General features: G+C 44.6%; 1 protein-coding gene across 2 annotated transcripts in view; it reads left to right on the top strand.

The window, feature by feature from the left end:
• ZMAT2 (zinc finger matrin-type 2) overlaps window positions 1-20727 on the top strand; it is a 67819-nt gene that overhangs the window by 11683 nt on the left and 35409 nt on the right. For both annotated transcript variants that reach the window (XM_033927731.1, XM_033927732.1), the window contains exon 2: window positions 9293-9386. In XM_033927731.1, coding sequence (XP_033783622.1) covers window positions 9293-9386 — 94 coding nt within the window. The remainder of the gene's footprint in view (window positions 1-9292; window positions 9387-20727) is intronic.

Raw genomic sequence — 20727 nt, 5'->3', positions numbered from 1 at the left:
TGACCCTAGGGCTAGGACACAATTACAAGGGACTTTCTTAAATATATTCTAGATTATCCCAGGACAAGCAGGCAGCATATTCTCTACATGTGGGTGACGTCATCCACGGAGCCCCATCGTGAACAGCTTTTCAATGCGTGTGCCTTCCCGCTCCACTAGAAGGCGCGTCCCCTCCTCGTGGTCTTCAGTGCTTAGTTTTCCACGGAGCCTGAAAGCCCTGTCTCTCTTCTCTGCGTTTTTTTCTACGTGCCTTTCTTGCACCGCGACTTCTTATTTTTACTTAGTTCGGGAGTCGCTGTGCTCTTCTTTTTGTTGTTTTTATTAATTTCGTGTTTTCAGTGAATCGGGGGCTCCCGGTTTGCCTTGGCCTCGCATGGCCGCAGCTCTCTTTTTTGACTTATGTCCCGGCCCTTGACCGGGTTTAAAAAGTGCACTCAGTGTGGTCGGGTGATTTCCATCACTGACCCGCACCGCTGGTGCATCTTGTGCCTCGGGGTCGACCATCCTACGGGCTCTTGCCCTCGTTGCGCTACCCTCCAACCTCAGGCTCTCAGGAGGTGTGGAGCGCGGATTGTGGAGCTCTTCGCTATGGAGACTGATCTACCTGCGTGCCCGGTCTCGGCCTCAGTCTCGACGTCGGCCTTGAAGACCTCGGTCCTGGGAAAATCACCCTCGACCTCGAAGGCCTCAATGGCCCAGGCCTCGAAATCCACCACTGCAGGTAAGTCTCCTCTTCCGTCTTCAGGGTCAGTTCAGCTACCTAAGAAGTCTTCCTCGGAGTCTCTGACCGTCCAGGCGGTGACTGCCTCGACGAAACCGCCTACTAAGGTATCCAAGCGTGTCTCCACCATAAGGGAATACTCTTCCTCGAGGTCGCCCCAGTGGAGCGCACTGCAGCACCTGTAGGGCCGAATATGGTCTCGGTGCCGATGTTCGAGGATATGCTTAAGGCTATCATTTCCTTGCAGCTCTCCTCTGCTTTGGCTCGGCTTGTCCCGTCCTCGCTCGCGACAGACCAGCCTGAGCGTCGCCTCAAGGGTTCTCGGGGCAAGGGGCGTCGGTCTCGGCGTCTGTCCTCGTCTGACTCTTCCCCGCTTCCTTTGCGGCAGGAGTCCCCCGCCATTCGGCCTCTTTCGAGACACCGTTCGAGGCGTCTTTCTCCCTCATCCTGGAGACCCTCTAAGAAGCCCAGGGATTCCTCCCCGAGGCAGGGTAGATCGGCAGGACCTCGTACTACGGGGTCCATTAAAGCCTCGGACCTGGTGTTGTCTGATCCGAGTCTCCAGCGGTCGCCGGTGCGGTCTCGGACTCCATCCCGTGGGGCACCGACGTCGGGAGCTTCTGCCTCTTTTTCCCGACACTTGTCGTCTTCCCGGGACCCTCGAGGGGGGCTTCGTCGGTCCTTGGTGCCTGAGGCCCCTGGATCCTCGCCTGCGGGGACCTCTAAGCACAAGCTGTCCTCGACTTCCCCCCCCCCCCCCCCCCCCCGTTCTTTCAGCGGGGCTTCTTCGACATCAGTGCTTGTTGACACAGACATGCTTGCGCAGTACTCCCGGGAGGCTTCCCCCTCTTTTTATGCTGCCTTGCAGTCTCGCTCGATCTCCCCCCTTGAGGGGCGGTCTGAGAGCAAGCCCTCTTCTTTCACCAGATTTGTGGTGGACATGGGGAAGGCGTTGAATTTGGACCTCCAGTCGGATTCCCGCTCCCCTTGAATCCGGTGTTACAACAAACTTTTTTCCGCAACCTGGAGACTCCGTATGCTATCCCGGCCATTCCGTCTAAAATGGAGTCTCGGTACCGGACGGTCCCCTGTTCCCAAAAAGACCGGAGACCTTCACCCCATTTTGGATCTATGGGGGCTGAACAAGTTTCTGGTCAAGGAGAAGTTCCGCATGCTCTCTCTTCCCACTTTATATCCCTTGATGGAAGAGGGGGACTGATTGTGTTCACTAGACCTGAAGGAGGCTTACACTCATGTGCCGATTCACCCGGCCTTTCGACGCGTCCTTCGCTTTCGGTGGGGAACCTTCATCTGCAATATCAGGTCCTCCCGTTCGGGCTCGCTTCGTCCCCACAGGTCTTCACGAAGTGCCTCATGGTGGTGGCGGCAGCCCTGAGGTCCCGAGGTCTTCAGGTGTTCCCGTACCTCGACGACTGGCTAATCAAGGTACCATCGAGGGAGGGGGTTATCTCAGCGACCCGTCAGACTATTATCTTCCTTCAGCGTCTGGAGTTCGAGCTCAGCTTCCCAAAGTCCCAGTTGTGTCCCTCTCAGTCCCTGCAGTTTATTGGAGCTGTGCTGGACACAGTTCGTCTCTGGTCGTTTCTGCCTCAGTCTCGTCAAGCTGCCCTTGTTCGGCTCAGTCAACAGGTCTCCCTGAGGGCTTTGGTCTCGGCCAGGCAGATGATGATCCTCTTGGGGCACATGGCCTCCACCGTTCATGTGACACCCTTTGCCAGATTGCACCTCCTGGTATCTCAGTGGACTCTGGCGTCCCAGTGGAGGTAGGATCGGGATCCCGTATCTCAGCACATTGCGGTGACTCCCTCCTTGAGACGCGCGCTCCGTTGGTGGACCGACTCTTCCAATCTTTCCAGAGGTTTACTCTTTCTCGTGCCTCCGCCTCGGAAAGTCCTAATAACGGACTTCTCGGCGTACGCCTGGGGGACTCATCTCGACGGCCTTCGAACTCGGGGTCCTTGGTCGGCTGCGGACCGTCGCTGCCACATCAACCTGCTGGAGCTCCGGGCCATTTACAGGGCGATGGTGGCTTTCCGTCACTTGCTGCAGGATCAAATGGTCCTGGTGCGTACGGACAACCAGGTGGCAATGTATTATGTGAACAAACAAGGGTGTACGAGTTCCCTGTCGCTTTGCAAGGAAGCGCTTCGGCTTTGGGAGTGGACAATATGCCACAACGTCTTCCTTCACGCAGTCTACATCCAGGGCAAGCAAAACTGCTGGCAGACAGGTTTAAGTCGCCTCCTTCAACCGCACAAGTGGTTACTCCATTCCTCGACTCTGCGTCAGGTGTTTACTCGGTGGGGGACTCCACAGATAGATCTGTTCGCTTCGCCCCTCAGTCACAAGTTGCCTCGCTTTTGTTCAAGGATCTACTCCCTGGATCGTCTCGAGGCGGATGGTTTCCTTTTGGATGGGACGGGCAGGTATCTCTATGCGTTCCCTCCCTTTCCTCTGATTCTGAAAACTCTCGGGCACCTCAGATCGACGCACACTGCTATGATTTTAATAGCACCTCGATGGCCCAGGCAGCCGTGGTTCTCCCTTCTTCTCCAACTCAGTGTCCGGGATCGTCTTCTGCTCCCTGTATTTCCATCTCTGCTGTCTCAGAGTCGAGGTTCGCTGCTGCACCCCAATCTGCAGTCTCTGCACTTGACGGCTTGGTTCCTTTCCACCTGACTTCCTTCCGGGGGTTTTCTCAGTCGGTGTGCGATGTTCTAGAAGCTTCTAGGAAGGCTTCCACTAGGCAGTGTTATTCTCAGAAGTGGTCTAGATTCACCGCATGGTGTGTTTCCCAACGCGTTGAGCCTTTGTCTGCCTCTTTGTCCTCAGTGATGGAGTACTTGCTTCATTTGTCTTGGTCTGGGCTTAAAACAACTTCTTTTAGAGTTCATCTCAGTGCGATTGCTGCTTTTCAAAAAATCGCTCTCGGTCCATCCGCTGATTTCTCGCTTCATGAGGGGCCTCTTGAATGTCCATCCTCCTCTCAAGCCTCCCCCGGTGGTTTGGGATCTTAATGTGATTCTCGCTCAATTGAACCCCTGGATAGGGCCCATCTGAAATTCCTTACTTGGAAGGTGATGTTTCTGATTGCTCTCACGTCTGCTCGCAGGGTCAGTGAGCTGCAGGCTCTGGTTGCAGACCCGCCTTTTACAGTCTTTCATCATGACAAGGTGGTCCTGCGTACTCATCCTAAGTTCTTGCATAAGGTTGTTTCGGATTTCCACCTTAATCAGTCTGTTGTCCTTCCGGTGTTTTTTCCTAAGCCCCATTCTCACCCTGGGGAAGTGGCGCTTCACACTCTTGACTGTAAACGAGCGTTGGCTTTCTATCTTCATCACACCTAGTCTCATCGGAGGGATCCTCAACTTTTCTTGTCCTTTGATCCTAATCGGTTGGGGCGTCCTGTTTCCAAGTGCACCTTGTCCAACTGGTTAGCTGCTTGAATTTCCTTCTGCTACACTCAGGCTGGTCTCTCGCTGCACAGTCGGGTCATGGGGCATACGGTCCGATCGATAGCGGCGTCTGTTGCTTTTCTCAGGTCCACGCCTTTTAGGAGATCTGCAAGGCCACCACTTGGTCTTCGGTTCATACCTTCACCTCTCACTATTGTCTGGATGCTTTTTCCAGACGTGACGGCCAATTTGGTCAATTAATTTTGCATAATCTGTTTTCATAAATTGCCAACTTTCCCTCCGTCCCATTTTGGCTAGCTTGGAGGTCACCCACATGTAGAGAATATGCTGCCTGCTTGTCCTAGGATAAAGCACAGTTACTTACCATAACAGGTATTATCCAGGGACAGCAGGCAGATATTCTCGCAACCCTCCCACGTCCCCAGGTTGGCTTCTTTGCTGGCTATCTGAACTGAAGACCATGAGGAGGGGACACGCCCTCTAGAGGAGGGGACACGCCCTCTAGTGGAGCGGGAAGGCACACGCATGCGTGGTACAGCACTAGCAAACTTTGAAATCTTCAATCAAGTTTGCTTGAAAAGTTGTCCGCGACGGGGCTCCGTGGATGACGTCACCCACGTGTAGAGAATATCTGCCTGCTGTCCCTGGATAACACCTGTTACGGTAAGTAACTGTGCTTTTTGGCTTATCTCAACTTGTCCAATCTCCCACACGTATCACTGATTATGTATTCAATGTAGTTTTGGTTCCTTTCCCCTCCTGCCTCACATGTATCGGCACCTCCACTGTTTCGCTAGCTAGTGTTCGAATTGATTGTTTGGTCTCAGATGATAACTTTTGTACAAATACTTCTGTATAAAAAAGACTTGCACAATGTGATGGTTCTTGAGCAAAAGTTTTCCCTGTCATGAGTTCTTTTATGTAGAAACCTTGATAACCAGTTCCTGTTGCGGGTCAGATTCTGTCCTCAGTCTGTTGTACTCTGGCTGCATGAATAATATGCCCGAATGGATTGCTATGCATAGAGACCCTTGATTTAATCCTTCCATTTTGCTGATGAAATATCGACTAAGATACAAAGAGCACTGTTAGAGAAACCCTGTCACCAGTCATAATAAATCATAAGTCTTTCGTTTATTCTTACTAGATAGCAATTCAAAATACTAAAGTTCTCTGAAAAATTGCTAAGGCATCTCATTCTGCCAAATAGCAAAATCAGTTCACTCATGATTCATCCTAGTATTCCAGCTACCTCAGCCCAAGCTCTGTCTCTAAACCCTATAGCCATTTTTTCTCTAGAAAAATTTTAGGAGCTGAGATCAGGTAGGTTTACAAATGCCATAAAAAAATAAGTCTCTTCCTATTGCTCTTATCTTGTCCATAATTTCTTCTATGGAGCATATGGTCATCATTAAACATGTCTTCACGCTTTGATATAATTTGCGCTGTGACCCTAGTTAAAGCCACAATTACACCCCATGATCCCCTCCCATCTTATCTTGTTAAGCGCTATATTACTCCCATAGTCTTTGAAAAATAAGAACGTAAGAATTCCCATACTGGGACAAACCGAAGGTTCATCAAGTCCAGTTTCCAACAGTGGCCAGTCTCGGTTACAAGTACCTGGCAAGATCCCAAGGAGTAAAATGGATCTAATGCTACTTATCCTAAGAATAAGCAGCTCATTTCCCCAATGGACTTTTGTTTTATGAAATTTATCCAAACCTTTTTAAAACCCTGCTAAGCTAACTGATTTCACCACATTTTCTGGCAACGAAGTCCAGAGTTTAATTAAATGCTAAGTGAAGAAATATTTTCTCTGGTTTGTTTTAAATCTACTAGTTAGTAGTTTCATTGCATGCCCCCTAGTCCTAGTAGTTTTGGTAAAAGTAAACAAACGATTCACATCTACCCTTTCTACTTCACTCAATATTTTATAGACCTCTGTCATATCTCCCTTGAGCCGTCTCTTTTCCAAGCTGAAGAGCCCTACTAGCCACTTTAGCTTTTCCTCATAGGGAAGTCATCCCATCCTTTTTATCATTTTCGTCACCCTTCTCTGTACCTTTTCTAATTCTATATCTTTTTTTTGAGATATGGCGACCAGAATTGTACACAGTATTCAAGGTGGGGCCGTACAGAGCAATACAGAGGCATTATAACATTTTCATCTTTGGTTTTCATTCCTTTCCTGATAATTCCTAACATTCTATTTGCTTTTTTAGTTGTCACCACTCACTGAACTGAGGGTTTCAACATATCTTCAACTATCAGGCTTGTTTTCAAAAAAGATAGACATCCAAAAGATAGCATAAACCAGCACTTGGATGTCTTAGTAATTAAAACGTCCAAGAGAGCATTCTCAAAACAGACCTAGATGTTTGGTCGTTTTGCTCAAGTGCATCTAAATCTTTAAGGGGGCTTATTAGAGGTATGTTTGGGCGCTCGGCAGGGATTATCAAACCTTTTTAAAAAAAAAGTTCAGAGCTAGACCTGTTTTTAAAAACATCTAAATGCTAAAAACATGCCCAAACTGACCAAATGACCACTGGAGAGATTAAGGCATGACACCGACTCCCTCCCACCAACCAGAGATGGAGGGAATAAACAGTACTTTCCAGTTGTCTTACCCTGTCCAATCAGCTGATCCTGGCAGGGGAATCCTGATCAGCTGATCCAATTTTGTGGAGTCCTGCCAGCTCAGCTGATCGAGTATTTCCCTGCCAGGATCAGCTGAGCCAGCAGGAAGAACCACTATTTCTCCCTCTCTCACGCCCACTGATCCTCTTGGCCCCCCTCCATAGAAAGCTGCTATCCTCCGAGTGCTACACCCCTCCCCCATCATCCCCCGCTTCCTCATGCCGATAGGGCTACCTCAGAATGATGGGCCTCCTAATGCAGCAGCTCTCTGTAGAGGGGGGCTGGGGGGATTTGTGGGTGTGAGGGAGCGAGGAATCACTGTTCTCCCTGTCAGTTCAGCTGATCCTGCCAGGCTCATCTGATTGGGATTCTCCTGCCGCAATCAGCTGATGGGAAGCCATTTGGACAAGATACTTGGGTACCACATACTAGCTGCTCAGATGTCTGAAAAGCTGGCTTTTGTGCGTTTAACACGTGAACATCTGTATATTTGAAAATGGCCCCAAAAGATAGATATACTAAGGGGCATTAAAAAAAATAAAAATACATGTCTGGCAGCTTTGAAAATTGACATTTTTTCTGCTGGGTATGTGGACGTTTTTCTCAAAACATTCAATCTCAGACTTAGACGTTCTATGGCACCTAGATCCTTTTCCTGGGTGGTGACTCCTAATGTGAAACCCTGCATCACAAAGATGTAGTTCAGGTTCCTCTTCCCCACATGCCTCTCTTTGCACTTGCTCACATGAAACATCATCTGCCATTTTTGATACCTAGTTTCACAGAGTCCTCTTGCAATTTTTCACAGTCCTCTTGCAACTGAACAACTTTGTGTCTTCAGCAAATTTAATAATTTCACAAGTTATTCCCATCTGTAGATCGTTAATAAATATGTTTAAAAGCAGTGGTCTGAGCACAGACCCCTGGGTAACCCTACTATATATAAACAACACAATAAGGTTGAAAACGAGGAAATACTGTATGTACTTGAATATAACCAATTCAAATATAAACCTAGGTAACATTTTTACTTGTAAAAAGAGGTAATAAAGGAGGAATTTAAACCAAAGTTTTATATTCAAATGCCCTGTCCTGCCATGCTTCTTCTTTACCCAGTGTTGAACAGCTGGTTCTTCAATCTTGTTATGTACAATGCTGCTCCTACAGGGGCATTCAATAATTTATATACCTGAGAATGATAGAAAATATCAAGTGTGTTGAAACAAGTCTATACATGTTGTGACATGTCTCAAGGTTACTCATGCACAGTTGTGGCTCAGTGCAAGTCGTAACATTCCAAGAGACAGAATGTCAGGAGAGTCCTTGTGCCATTCTTGACTGTGCACTGTGAAGTGGATGGCTGCTGGGGCTCCATCCTGAACTCCCTGAGTGCATCCACAAAAACCCATGAGACAGCAGCCAACTTGAAAGGTCACCACACCGATGGACTTTAGAGAATTTTTTGTAATCAGTTATTTTTGATGGAAGATTTTCAGACTGTTATAAAAGGGAGTTTTTTATGGCCTAGAAAGCTGAACTGAGGTCTTTTTTCTCCCCTTTATTATTTTTGTAAGAAGGGTTAAAAGCTTGGTAGTTACAAATACAGTGTGTATTTGGAGTTGCTATCTCATGGGCGGAGACTAGGGCTGTCTCACCCAAGGAGATCTGTAGAGCAGCTACATGGTCTTTCCTCCATACCTTTACCAGGTTCTATAGGGTGAATGTAAAAGCCAGAACAGATGCCATTTTCGGGTCCTCCGTTTTGAAGGCAGGCTCAGCGGGTCCACCCTAGACTCTGGGGACTGCTTGGTATATCCCTGTGGTTCAGGACCACTAGACACATTGCACTAGAAAGAAAGATTAGGTTCTTCAATAATCTTCTTTCTTGTAGATGTGTCTAGTGCTAATGGCCTGCACCTGCACGGCTAATTCACCTGCCTTCTGCCTCAGAATCGGTCTAGACCTGGAAAAATCTCTTGTCTTTTAAGAGAGCTGAGAAAGGAACACTTTTGAGAGTCTATATACTTCAAGACTGCTAGATAGCAGAAATGTAAGTAGCTATGAGCTCTATATAAGATTAGGGCTGGTTGAACACATTTTTTAATCAGTTTTATAATAGCTGCTTGAATGTTACAATGTTTATTGGTAATGTTTGTCATAGAGCAGAATAGAATTGTACAGTCAGGGATTCTTTCCCGTTTCCTTCCTTCTGGTTATATCTTTTATTACAGTGCTACTTGATTGCTTTTGTACGAACTGAGGGGACAGGAGCAGCTCCCTGGGAAGGAAATGGAGTTGAAAAGATGATTGAAGTTTTTTTCCAAGAAGATTATCGAGATAAGAACCTAATCTTTAAAGAAACTTGAAACAACTAGAGAAGAGTGGCAGTACATGTGTGATGCTTCTTTCAGCTGTCACTTCTTGGGGGGTTTTCTGTTGGTTTTTTGTGTTTGTTCTTAATGCTAAATAATCTCTTACATTATTTTCTTTACAGACTAAAAACATGGACTTCCGCCGGAAGTGGGACAAAGATGAGTATGAGCAACTTGCTCAAAAACGACTCACTGAAGAAAGAGAAAAGAAAGATGGTGTGTAAAATATTTGAACAGAGATTTTATTTTTAATTCTAAACTAAACCTTAAGTTTATATACCACATCCTCTCGATGATTATAAAGCTCGGCACGGTTTACAAGAGCTTAATAAAGGAAGGTATAACACATTGGGTTTGGTGGTTGAGTATAGGGGGGAGGTGAGCATTACATTTTTGTGAGAAGCCTAGTTTTCAGGTGCTTACGGAATAGTTGGAAGGAGACCTGATTCCGTAGTGGGGTAGTGAGGTTATTCCAAAGCCCTGTGATTCTGAAGAAGAGAGATTTTCCCACATAGAGGATACCTTTTAGTGAGGGGAAGGATAGTTTAAGTTTTTGGGTGGGCCTGGTGTTGTCAGGACTCGAGGAGTTCCAAGATAGTGGGATTAGGGGAGGGAGGATGCCGTGAAGGATTTTAAAAGCTAGGCAAGCACATTTAAAATGAACTCTGGAAATTATTGGGAGCCAGTGGAGTTTGGACAAAAGTGGGGAAACATGGTCAAATTTGCGTTTTGCGAAGATAAACTTGGCCGCAGTTTTCTGAATTACTTGAAGTCTTTGAAGACTTTTTTTTAAATTAGACCTAGGTAGATGAAATTACAATAGTCTAGTCTGGAAAGAATGATGGATTGAACTCGGTTGTCTTTTTATTATATTTTCCATCGATAAGCAGGATAGAGCAACAATAAAACTAGGTGATGTCATCTGGGGAAATTTTGTGCAAAAAAAATGAATATTCAGCTATATTTTGCATGTAATTTTCCTAATAACACAGTACAAGTGTTAATTTTGAATAATTTAAAATGCAGGATAGAAAAAGTTATTATTCAAACATGCAGAACTTGTAATATTTTAATGAAGAAATGTGAAAAGAAGAAGAGATGTAGACTTCATGGAAATATAGGCACAAAGAATACAAAAAGTGAGGCTGGGAGTCCAAAGTTTTCCAATCATCTCAGATACCTGCTCACTTTTTTACCCCAAAGATTAAAAACAAAGCAGAACATCTTAGAAAGGTGTCAAGTAACTGTTTTGAAAGCAATCTGGTCTTTCCATAGGACACACAAACTCTTTAGGGGGGCCATATAAAGCAGAGCCATTACAAGGAAGCAGAATTCTTTCCCCCTGACGCAGCAGTAGCGAAACAGGGACTTTTGTCAGTGTATTTTGACAAAGTGGGCGTCTAATGAGAAACGCTTGAAGCACAATGGTCAAGATGAGTGTATAATAAATTCCTTTGTTATATGGTATATCCCTGCCCTTGAAAGGGGGGTGGGGTCTGCAACTGGTTGCACAGCTATAGTGGAGTTTGGTGTTTGGGTTGGGGTTTTTTTTTGACAAATGATGGTATGTTTGCCCCTGTCCTTATATTACTGAGGTAATAGGAGGGTGTAGGTAACATAAGAACATAAGCATTGCCTCTGCCAGGTCAGACCAGGGGTCCATCATGCCCAGCAGTCCGCTCCCGCGGCAGCCCCCCAGGTCCATGACCTGTAAGTGATCCTTTACCTAAATCGTGTATTCCCTATTCGTTTAGTGTCCTGTATAGTTACCCTCTATCTGTATCCTTCAATCCCCTTCACCTTCAGGAAGTCATCCAATCCCTTTTTGAAACCCAATATTGTACTCTGTCCTATCACCTCTTCTGGGAGCGCATTCCAGGTGTCCACCACCCTCTGAGTGATGAAGAACTTCCTAGCATTCGTTTTGAAACTGTTATCTTTCAACTTTTCTGAATGCCCTCTTGTTTTTGTTGTCCCCGCTAGTCTGAAGAATCTGTCCCTCTCCACCTTCCCTATGCCTTTCATGATTTTATAAGTCTCTATCATGTCCCCTCTAAGTCTCTGCTTTTCCAGGGTAAAGAGCCCCAGCTTCTCCAGCCTTTCAGCATACGAAAGGTTTTCCATGTCCCTTATCATCCTAGTCGCTCTTCTCTGGACCCTCTCGAGTATCGCCATATCCTTCTTAAGGTACGGCGACCAGTATTGGACGCAGTACTCCAGATGCGGGCGCACCATCGCTCGATACAGTGGTAGAATAACTTCCTTCGTTTTGGTAGTGATACCCTTTTTGATAATGCCCAACATTCTGTTCGCCTTCTTTGAGGCCGCTGCACATTGCGCCGCCGGCTTCATTGTTTTGTCCACCAATACCCCCAAGTCTTTTTCTAGGTTGCCTTCCCCCAATACTCTCCCTCCCATCGTACATAGAAACATAGAAAATAACGGCAGGAAAGGGCCACGGCTCATCAAGTCTGCCCACCGTAATGACCCGCCCCTTAACTTCACCCTACCAAAGAGCCCACATGCATATCCCATTTCTTCTTAAAATCTAGCGCGCTGCTGGCCCTAATCACCTGCAGTGGAAGTTCATTCCAATAATCAACCACCCTTTCGGTGAAGAAATACTTCTTGGTGTCACCATGAAATTGCCCGCCCCTGATTTTTAGTGGATGCCCTCTTGTGGCCGAGGGTCCTTTAAGAAAGAAGATATCATCTTCCACCTCGATACGGCCTGTGATATATTTAAACATCTCAATCATATCTCCCCTCACTCTACGTTCCTCGAGTGAGTATAGTTGCAATTTATTCAGCCTTTCCTCATATGGGAGATTCTTGAGCCCTGAGACCATCCTGGTGGCCGTTTGCTGAACCGACTCAATTCTCAGCACATCTTTTTGATAATGCGGACTCCAGAATTGTACACAATACTCCAGATGAGGTCTCACCATGGATCTGTACAAAGGCATTATGACTTCGGGCTTCCTGCTGATGAAACCTCTACGGATACAATCCATCATTTGTCTAGTCCGAGTAGTGTACCTTTACTCCTACCCTCTGTTTCCTGTCCGCCAGCCAATTTCTGATCCATCGGTGCACGTCGCCTACCACCCCATGGCTCCACAGTTTTCTCAGTAGGCGCTGATGAGGTACCTTGTTAAAGGCTTTTTGGAAATCCAGATATACGATGTCTATGGGGTCACCCTTGTCCAATTGTTCGCTTATCCCCTCAAAGAAATAAAGTAGGTTCGTTTGGCATGATCTTCCTTTACAGAAACCATGCTGGATTATTCTCATCAGATTATTTCTTTCTAAATGCTCATTGATACTTTCCTTGATCAATGATTCAGCCATCTTCCCCGGAACTGAGGTTAAGCTCACCGGCCTGTAGTTCCCTGGGTCGCCGCTCGATCCTTTTTTGAAGATAGGTGTAACATTTGCTGTCCTCCGGGATTACCTCTGTTCTCAAGGATAGGTTACAAATCTGCTGTAGTAACTCCGCTGTTTCGTTTCTTTGCTCTTTCAGTATTCTCGGGTGGATTCCGTCTGCTCTTTCCAATTTTCTTCAGTTTCGTCCTTTTGCACTTCCGAAATGATCTCTTCTTGTTTCCTATCACTTTCTTAACTTCATTGGTCATCCATGCCGGGTCTTTCGTTTGATTCTTTTTGCATCCTTTTCTAAATCTGGGTATATACAGGTTTTGCGCCTCGTTTACCGTGTCTTTGAATAAGGACCAGGCTTGCTCCACAGTTTGCGTTTTCTTGGAGCTGTTTTTGAGTTTGTTTCTCACCATTTTTCTCATGGCATCATAGTCCCCTTTCTTGAAGTTAAACGTTGTTGCATTGGTTCTCTTTCCCTTTGGTAAACCTACTTCCACTTTGAACTGGATCATGTTGTGGTCACTGTTACCTAATGGTCCCACTACTTCCATTTCCTTTGCAGGTCCCTTCAGCCCGTTGAGGATTAGATCCAGAATTGCTGACCCTCTCGTTGGTTCCTTGACAAGTTGTTCCATGAAGCAGTCCCGTACTGCCTCCAGGAACTCCGTTTCCTTTGTACATTTTGAAATTCCAAGACTCCAGTCTATCCGGGGATAGTTGAAATCTCCCATAACTATGGTGTTAGTGTTTTTGCATTCCTGCCTCAACTCGGCTTCCATTTCTGTATCATTTGCTTCAGTTTGCCGAGGTGTACGGTAGTACAGTCGCATCTTTATCAGGTTTCCATTTATTCCTGGTATTTTGACCCATAGTGATTCCAGTTGGTCATTGGTTGCTGCTTCGTCCACACTGGTCGAGTGAATGGTGTCCTTAATGTATAGTGCTATTCCTCCTCCTTTCCGATGTGTCCTGTCTCTTCGGTAGAGCTTGTACCCTGGCAGTACAATGTCCCATTTATTTTCTTCATTCCACCATGTTTCCATGATCCCTATGATGTCTAGGCTCTCATTTTTGGCCATGACTTCTAATTCCCCCATTTTGTTTTTTAGGCTCCTTGCATTAGTGTACATGTAGTTCAAGTATTTTCTTTTCCTTGTTATTTTCCCTTGCGTTTCATTTTCCTTTCTGTCCTCTTGTTCCTTCCTTTGGTCCTGTTCCATTTCGACTTCCCCTTGTAGTATTCACCTCCTATCCTCCTCTTATTTGTTCTGGCTCCCTTGTTTTTTTTCCAGTTCCTGTTGTATGCCATCTGTGTCTTCACAGCATTTTTCCCACTCAGTATCTTCTCGGGATACTGTCTTCCGAACCGTCGACATCAGGTCGGCTTTCCCCTTCTACTTAGTTTAAAGCTTGCTGTATTGCTTTTCTAATGTTATTTGCTAGTTGTCTAGTTCCTGCCGTGCTCAGGTGCAGTCCATCTCTCTTGAAGAGCTTGTTCTTGCCCCAGAATGTTGTCCAGTTCCTCATGAAGAGAAATCCCTCTTCCTCGCACCATCTCCTCATCCACGCATTTATTGATTGTAGTTCCGTCTGCCTCTTTGCTTCTGCCCTCGGTACTGGCAGGATCTTCGAGAAGGCTATCCTCTGGGTCCTCATCTTCAGCTTCCTCCCTAAGATCTTGAACTGGTCAGTAAGTGCATTCTTGCTGTAGTCTTTCCTGGTGACATCATTCATCCCGACATGGACTATCACTGTTGTCTCTTCCGTCTCTGCTCCCTCCAGGATTCTTTCAATTCTGTCGACGATGTCCTTGGTTCTTGCTCCTGGGAGGCAGGTCACTAGCCGATCCTCTCTCCCTCCTGCTATGTGACTGTCCACTTGCCTTAAGATGGAGTCTCCCACCAGGATTGCAGATTTCCCCTTTTTCAGCCGCTGTTGCGGTCGCAGGTCTGTGTCCTTGGTGCACTTCGTTTCTTCTCTCTCCAGGCCCTGGTAGAATCTTGCCTCTTCTTCCTGCGGGATTCCTCTATGGGTACCTTCTACCGTGGTGTCAGTTGGTTCTTGTCCTCCGTCCTGTGCATCTTCTTCATTCCTGTGCTGCTCGTGTTCCTGTTTTTCCACTCTCCTGTAGGCATCCTTAATGAACTTCTCGAGCTCCCTGACTTGTTCCTCGATGTTCCTCTCTCGCATAGGGTCTTCGGCTGTCTGGAATGGGTCTTCTGAGATGTAGAGTCCCTCCAGCTCCTGGATCCTGTGCTTCAGACGACTGACTTCGTTCTTCAAGCTCTTCAGTTCCTGACACCGTCCGCACACATACGACTGCCACCCCGAGGGGAGGTAGTCGTACATGTGGCAGTCCATGCAGTACACTGGGAAGCTCATCCTCTGGGTTCCTTCAGCATCCATTCTTGTCCGCCTTCTAGGAGTCCTGGTACTCTTTGCTAGTGCGCTCACTCCTGTGCCTAGCTCTTCCTTACCTTCTTCGTTTTCCGCTTCCCTTTGCTGGTGCGTGCGTTTCGTCTGCCGCCTCCTTGCCTTCTATGCCTGTGTGTTCTCTCTTGAGTCTGCCTTCTCTTGTCCTTCTTTGCCTGTTGCTGCCTTGTTGATTGTGTGCGCGTGTGCTACCTCCTGGGCCTACCCCTTCCTTATCTTCTGTCCTTTCCACTTATCTTTTACACTTTCCTTGCCTGTCTCTCCCTTTGGTTCATGTGTGGATGTGGTCCCTCCTGGGCCTACTTGTTTCTTATCTTTTGTGCCTTACTTGCTTGTGTGTGTATGCTCTGTTCCGCCCTTGCTCCCTTTTTACCTTGTGTCTCCCTTGCCTTTCTTGGGGTGCCTGGATGTAGCGACCCGGCCCTTCTCAAAGGCACTCTCGCTAAGGCGAGCGCCTTTGCTGCTCGCCTTCGCCGCGTGCCATTGGCTCCTCCCTTTTTAAGGGGGAGTCCGGCCGATGCTTCTGCCGACGCGGAGGAGTGGGCGGAGCTTACTCTCACCCTGCCCCTAGCTTCCTGCTCCTCTCTGCCTTGTTAAACGGATCCCCGAATGTTGGGTTAGTGCCCTTTTACCTTCTTAGTCTCCCTTTCTCCTTCCTGCTTCTCGCTAATCTCCTTCTCTCCCAATGCTGCTCACCGCATGTGCCGCTTGGCTCCTCCCCTTTCAAGGGGGAGTCCGGCCGATGCTTCTGACGACACGGTGGGGGTGGGCGGAGCTTATCCTCACCCTGCCCCTAGCCTCCTGCTCCTCTCTGCCTTGTTAAACGGATCCCCGAAAGTTGGGTTAGTGCCCTTTTATCTTCTTAGTCTCCCTTTCTCCTTCCTGCGTCTCCTCGCTACTTTCCTTCTCCTCTCCCGATGCTGCTCACCGCGTGTGCCGTTTGGCTCCTCCCCTTTCAAGGGGGAATCTGGCCGATGTGGTGGGGGTGGGCGGAGCTTACTCTTGCCCTGCCCTAGCTTCCTGATCCTCTCTGCCTTGTCAAACGGATCCCTGAAGGTTGGGTTAGTGCCCTTTTACCTTCTTAGTCTCCCTTTCTCCTTCCTGCGTCTCCTCGCTACTCTCCTTCTCCTCTCCCGATGCTGCTCACCGCGTGTGCCGTTTGGCTCCTCCCCTTTCAAGGGGGAGTCTGGCTGATGTGGTGGGGGTGGGCGGAGCTTACTCTTGCCCTGCCCTAGCTTCCTGATCCTCTCTGCCTTGTTAAACGGATCCCCGAAAGTTGGGTTAGTGCCCTTTTATCTTCTTAGTCTCCCTTTCTCCTTCCTGAAGTCTTTTTCTCCACTTTTAGCAAGTTTGTGCTCCAGTTCTAGATAGACCCTTGTCTCTGTATAGTAATTGTGTGGTCTATACAATTAGGGGGATAACATCCAAACATATATATATTTTAAAAAGAGTGATAAAGAAGGGTGACAGAGAAAAGAAAATGAGAGAGAGACATTATGGGATCCTTTTATTAAGGTGCTCTAACCAATTTAGCGCGCGCTAAATTCTAAGATGCCCATAGGATATAATGGATGCCTTAGCATTTAGCATGCACTAAATTGGTTAGTGCATCTTAATAAAAGGACCCCTATATTAGCAATAAACGATGGAAACTGTGGCAGTGGTATACTGATCAGCTTCTCTGCTGCACCAGCATATATAGGGAAGATGAATAGATTTCTCTCTCTCTCCACCTGCTTGGAAGGAGGACAGATTCCTCTGCCATGGATTGATTTGGCAGGACTCGAGGCAAGACCATTATAAGTAAGGCATAAACATATATTGTATTTACTTTAAAACTATGTAACTCTGAAAATAACGGTCTATCTTACTGTGCACCGTTTGCTTATTGAACATTTAAATCTACAGACCCATTGGCACAGGATTCTGTGAAGTTTGTGTATTAAATTTCTTTGTAGGGGGCGTGGCTTGGACGCGAATGAAGACGGTTGGGTGAAGAAACAGCTCCATATAAACAGGCTTAATTTTCAAGAAAAACTACAAAAAAAAGCAAGATTTTACATTTAAATTAAAGTTTACCTCCTTAATCGAGTTGGAGAGAAAGGGGTGCCGTTTTGAGTGAGAGTTGGGAGTTAAAGTGCCGTTTTTCTTTCCGGGAGGCGAGGTGTGGTGTGGAGGGCTGAGTCCGTCTTGGAAATTGCCGGAGGAGACTGATTCGAGGCTTCCTTTCCCCTTTGGCACGATCTGAGTTCGGCGGTGTGAAGCGCCGGAGGAGAGGTTTCCCGAGTGGGATTTTGCGGGCGGTTGCTCGGAGCGCCGCGATCGCGGCCATCTTGGATCGAAAAAATCTGTGCTAGTCCAAAGAGATTTGTACTCTTCTTCTCCCTGCAAATCCAATATCCCTACCCGCTAGGCCAAATACATATAAATCTGACTCAAGAACAGTTTTAAAAACGAAACTCGTTCTTATCCAGGGGACTGCCCGTACTCTGGAGGAAAGGGACAAGAGAGATAAGATTAATGGACAAAGTCTGGGTCTGCCGGTGAGCTGCTTGCTGATAGGGATATAAGTTTTGAAACGCCTGATGCCTGTCATATCAGGGAAATAAGCTATCTTGAAGTGGCTATTCTTTGCTGGAGATAAAACAGTGTCTGCGGTGAAATCTACTGAGCAACGGTTTTCTTGCTGCTAAATTCCAAAAAAAAAATTGTGAAGGATAAATATAAATATCAATAAATATATCAATCTCTGTTGTTGTACTTGAAAAGATTGGATATAGGAGACTGTAGGTTTTTCTCAGAGTTTGGGCCGTGAGAAAAGGACAAATAAAAGGATTAATAAATAAATAAATAAAAGGATTAATGTAACCAAAAAAAAAGTGACATTGAGGTAATTGAATGATGCTGAAATAAATATATTGGATGGAATATTGCTCTCCTCGGTAGAGGCTGCGATTGGGCTAATAAGAGGAGAGCTAGAAAAGAAGGCTACAAATTTTTCAGCGCTGATGCTAGATGTCACAACAAGTTTGGTAAATTAATCCTATAAAAATAACCAGCCATATCTGGAAAAGATTTACTACTCTGAATCTTATTGCCTTCATAGAGACTGAGATTGGGCTTGAAGGTAAAAAAAAAAGGAAAGATTACTGACATTTTTCTCACAGCAATAGAACCTAAGACAAATAACTTACAGTTGCTTTAAGAATACTGAGAAAAAAAAAAAAAAAAAAAAAAAGAGGCGTGGCTTGAACGGTTGGTTGAATAAACAAATAGCTCCTTATATGCAAATATATTAAAAGAACTACTACTAAATATTTTAAAGAAACTAAAATATATATTGAAATATGACTTCAACTAAACAAAATAAAGCTGAACTGGGAGCTGGAACATCGGGGAGCAATAAGAGGTCGAAACCTGAGCCAGGTACACCCTCTAAAATCCCATTACCAACAGAAAAAAATCTGGATGTTATGGAAGAACTAAGACAAATAAAAGAAATTGTCTTAGACAGTAACAAAAAACTACAAAAAGCAATGGAAGATGCTGCAATCCTAACTAAAAGAGTAGACATTACAGAAAATAAAATTTCAACATTAGAAGATATTACAGAACAACTAAATACAGATATGAATCACAGCAAAATCATATGGAAAGAAATAACAGAGATAAAAAAAAATCTTGAAGACAGCCGGAATCGTGAAAGACGGAATAATTTAAGAATAATCGGATTACCTGAAGGAGTGGAAAAGAATGATCCGATTGCATTTCTTGAAAAATTTCTACCTAAAATACTACCACTGAAATTTAAAACGGAACTGGAAATTGAAAGAGCTCATAGGATTCCAACACAAAGAAACAACACTCAAACAGGTCCAAGAACTTTAATTTTCAAACTTTTAAGACATCAACAAGCAGTTGAAATATGCCAAATAGCCAAGGAAATCAAAAATCTTAAATGCCAAGATTCAAAAATACACATTGTCCCGGACTTTGCAAAAGAAACAGCAACAAAAAGAAAACAATTCTTAGACATGAGACCACAACTAAGATCTCTAGGAGCTAGATTTGGGCTCCTCTACCCGGCAACTATGAAGGTTACCATTGCTAACAAAACGCAAAACTTTACGGATCCAAAAAAACTACAGGAATATATAAATCAACTGGAGCAACCTATGACAATCTAAAGAACAATTAATGAATTCATACCAAATACTTTGACGGTTAAAGATAGTTCAGAACGGAAAGCAATGGAAAAAGAACACACAAGGATCGAATTAAAGACTTAAACAACTTGCAACATTCTCCATGGAAAATAAGAAAACTGAAAAATACAAAAATTCTAAAATTCTACTCAGAATAAATAGAATAAACTTACCGGGAGGAATGAAAATGAAATGAAACACATCTCCGAACTCAAATGATGACAAAGAAAGTTTTTTCAACAAACTTAAAAATGTATTGATTGAAAAAGAAATTTTGAAAGTGGAGTAATAATAAGAAAGAGAAAATAATAAGAAGAAATGATTGGTTTCCTATATTTCTGGTTGAAGGTGGTACTTCGGGTTTAATTTTGCGTTTCGGATACATTAAAATACATTTCAAATACGAAATGTATGAATAGAATGTATCTGAGACGAAAAAATTACCTGGAAAAAAAAAAAAAAGTTTTTAAATATATATATCTCAATATTTATGTTCTTTATTATTAAGTTGAATTTAATACCCACAATTATTCTACCTGGCAATCCTTTATGGGAGATAAAATGAGGGTTTTTGGCACAGGACTTTACTCTCGTCTGCACAGGCATTAGATATTTTAAAATCATAGATATCTAGAGAGTATATTATTGAGACAGAACTTATAAGAACTCTAATGGGAGTGTTAGCTTCTCTTAATTGACACTCTCTTGTGAATCATAAGAAAATAATGAGTATAAGAGATAGGGGATTCCTGTGCTGAAAACTCTTGTTACAGTTCTGAGGAAAGAGGCTAAATTGGACAGCTTTTTAAAGTAAAAATAATATACCACCTGAAAAGAAACGAATTGTAATGAAATGTTCTTAGACATAAGTGATTTAATATAATCATTCTTATGGATTTAAAGACATACAAATATAGAAAATAATCTTTCAATACATAAGAATGAAAAACTTTTTACTTATTCTTATAATTAATAATAAAATAAGAGAAAATATACAGAAATAGAGAAAAAATGTAGTACTTTAGATAATTATTAATAGCCTGTCGGAGTTATCTAAATCCAACCTCAACCTGCGTATCCAAGTTTTCGTAATTAATAAGGGGGGGAAGGGAGGGATAAAAGGGATGGGAGGGGATAAAAGAGAAATATATAAGGTAATCATGGGAATAAAGGAAAAAAGAGAAATGAAATACTTAAAACATTGGGAAAATATACATAATTTAATACCTAAGAATTTAAAAATAAATGGATATTAAAATTATGTCTTTAAATGTTAACGGTCTAAATCATATGATAAAAAGGAAAAAAACACTATCATTTTTAAAAAGGCAAGATGCGGATATATGCCTTATACAAGAGACCCACCTCTCATGTATAGAATCTAAAAAGCTAGAAGGAGGCTGGGTCAAACAGTGTTTTTTCTCACCAGCTATAGGGAAAAAGGCAGGTGTTGCTATTTTAATTAATAAAAAATGCTCTGCTTCATTTAAACTAAAAGCTTCAGATATTCATGGAAGATGGATAATGGTGGAAATGAATAT

Source organism: Geotrypetes seraphini, chromosome 18 (genome assembly GCF_902459505.1).
Source record: "Geotrypetes seraphini chromosome 18, aGeoSer1.1, whole genome shotgun sequence".
NCBI classification, from domain to species: Eukaryota; Metazoa; Chordata; class Amphibia; order Gymnophiona; family Dermophiidae; genus Geotrypetes; species Geotrypetes seraphini.
This window is presented reverse-complemented; position numbering and strand designations above follow the sequence as displayed.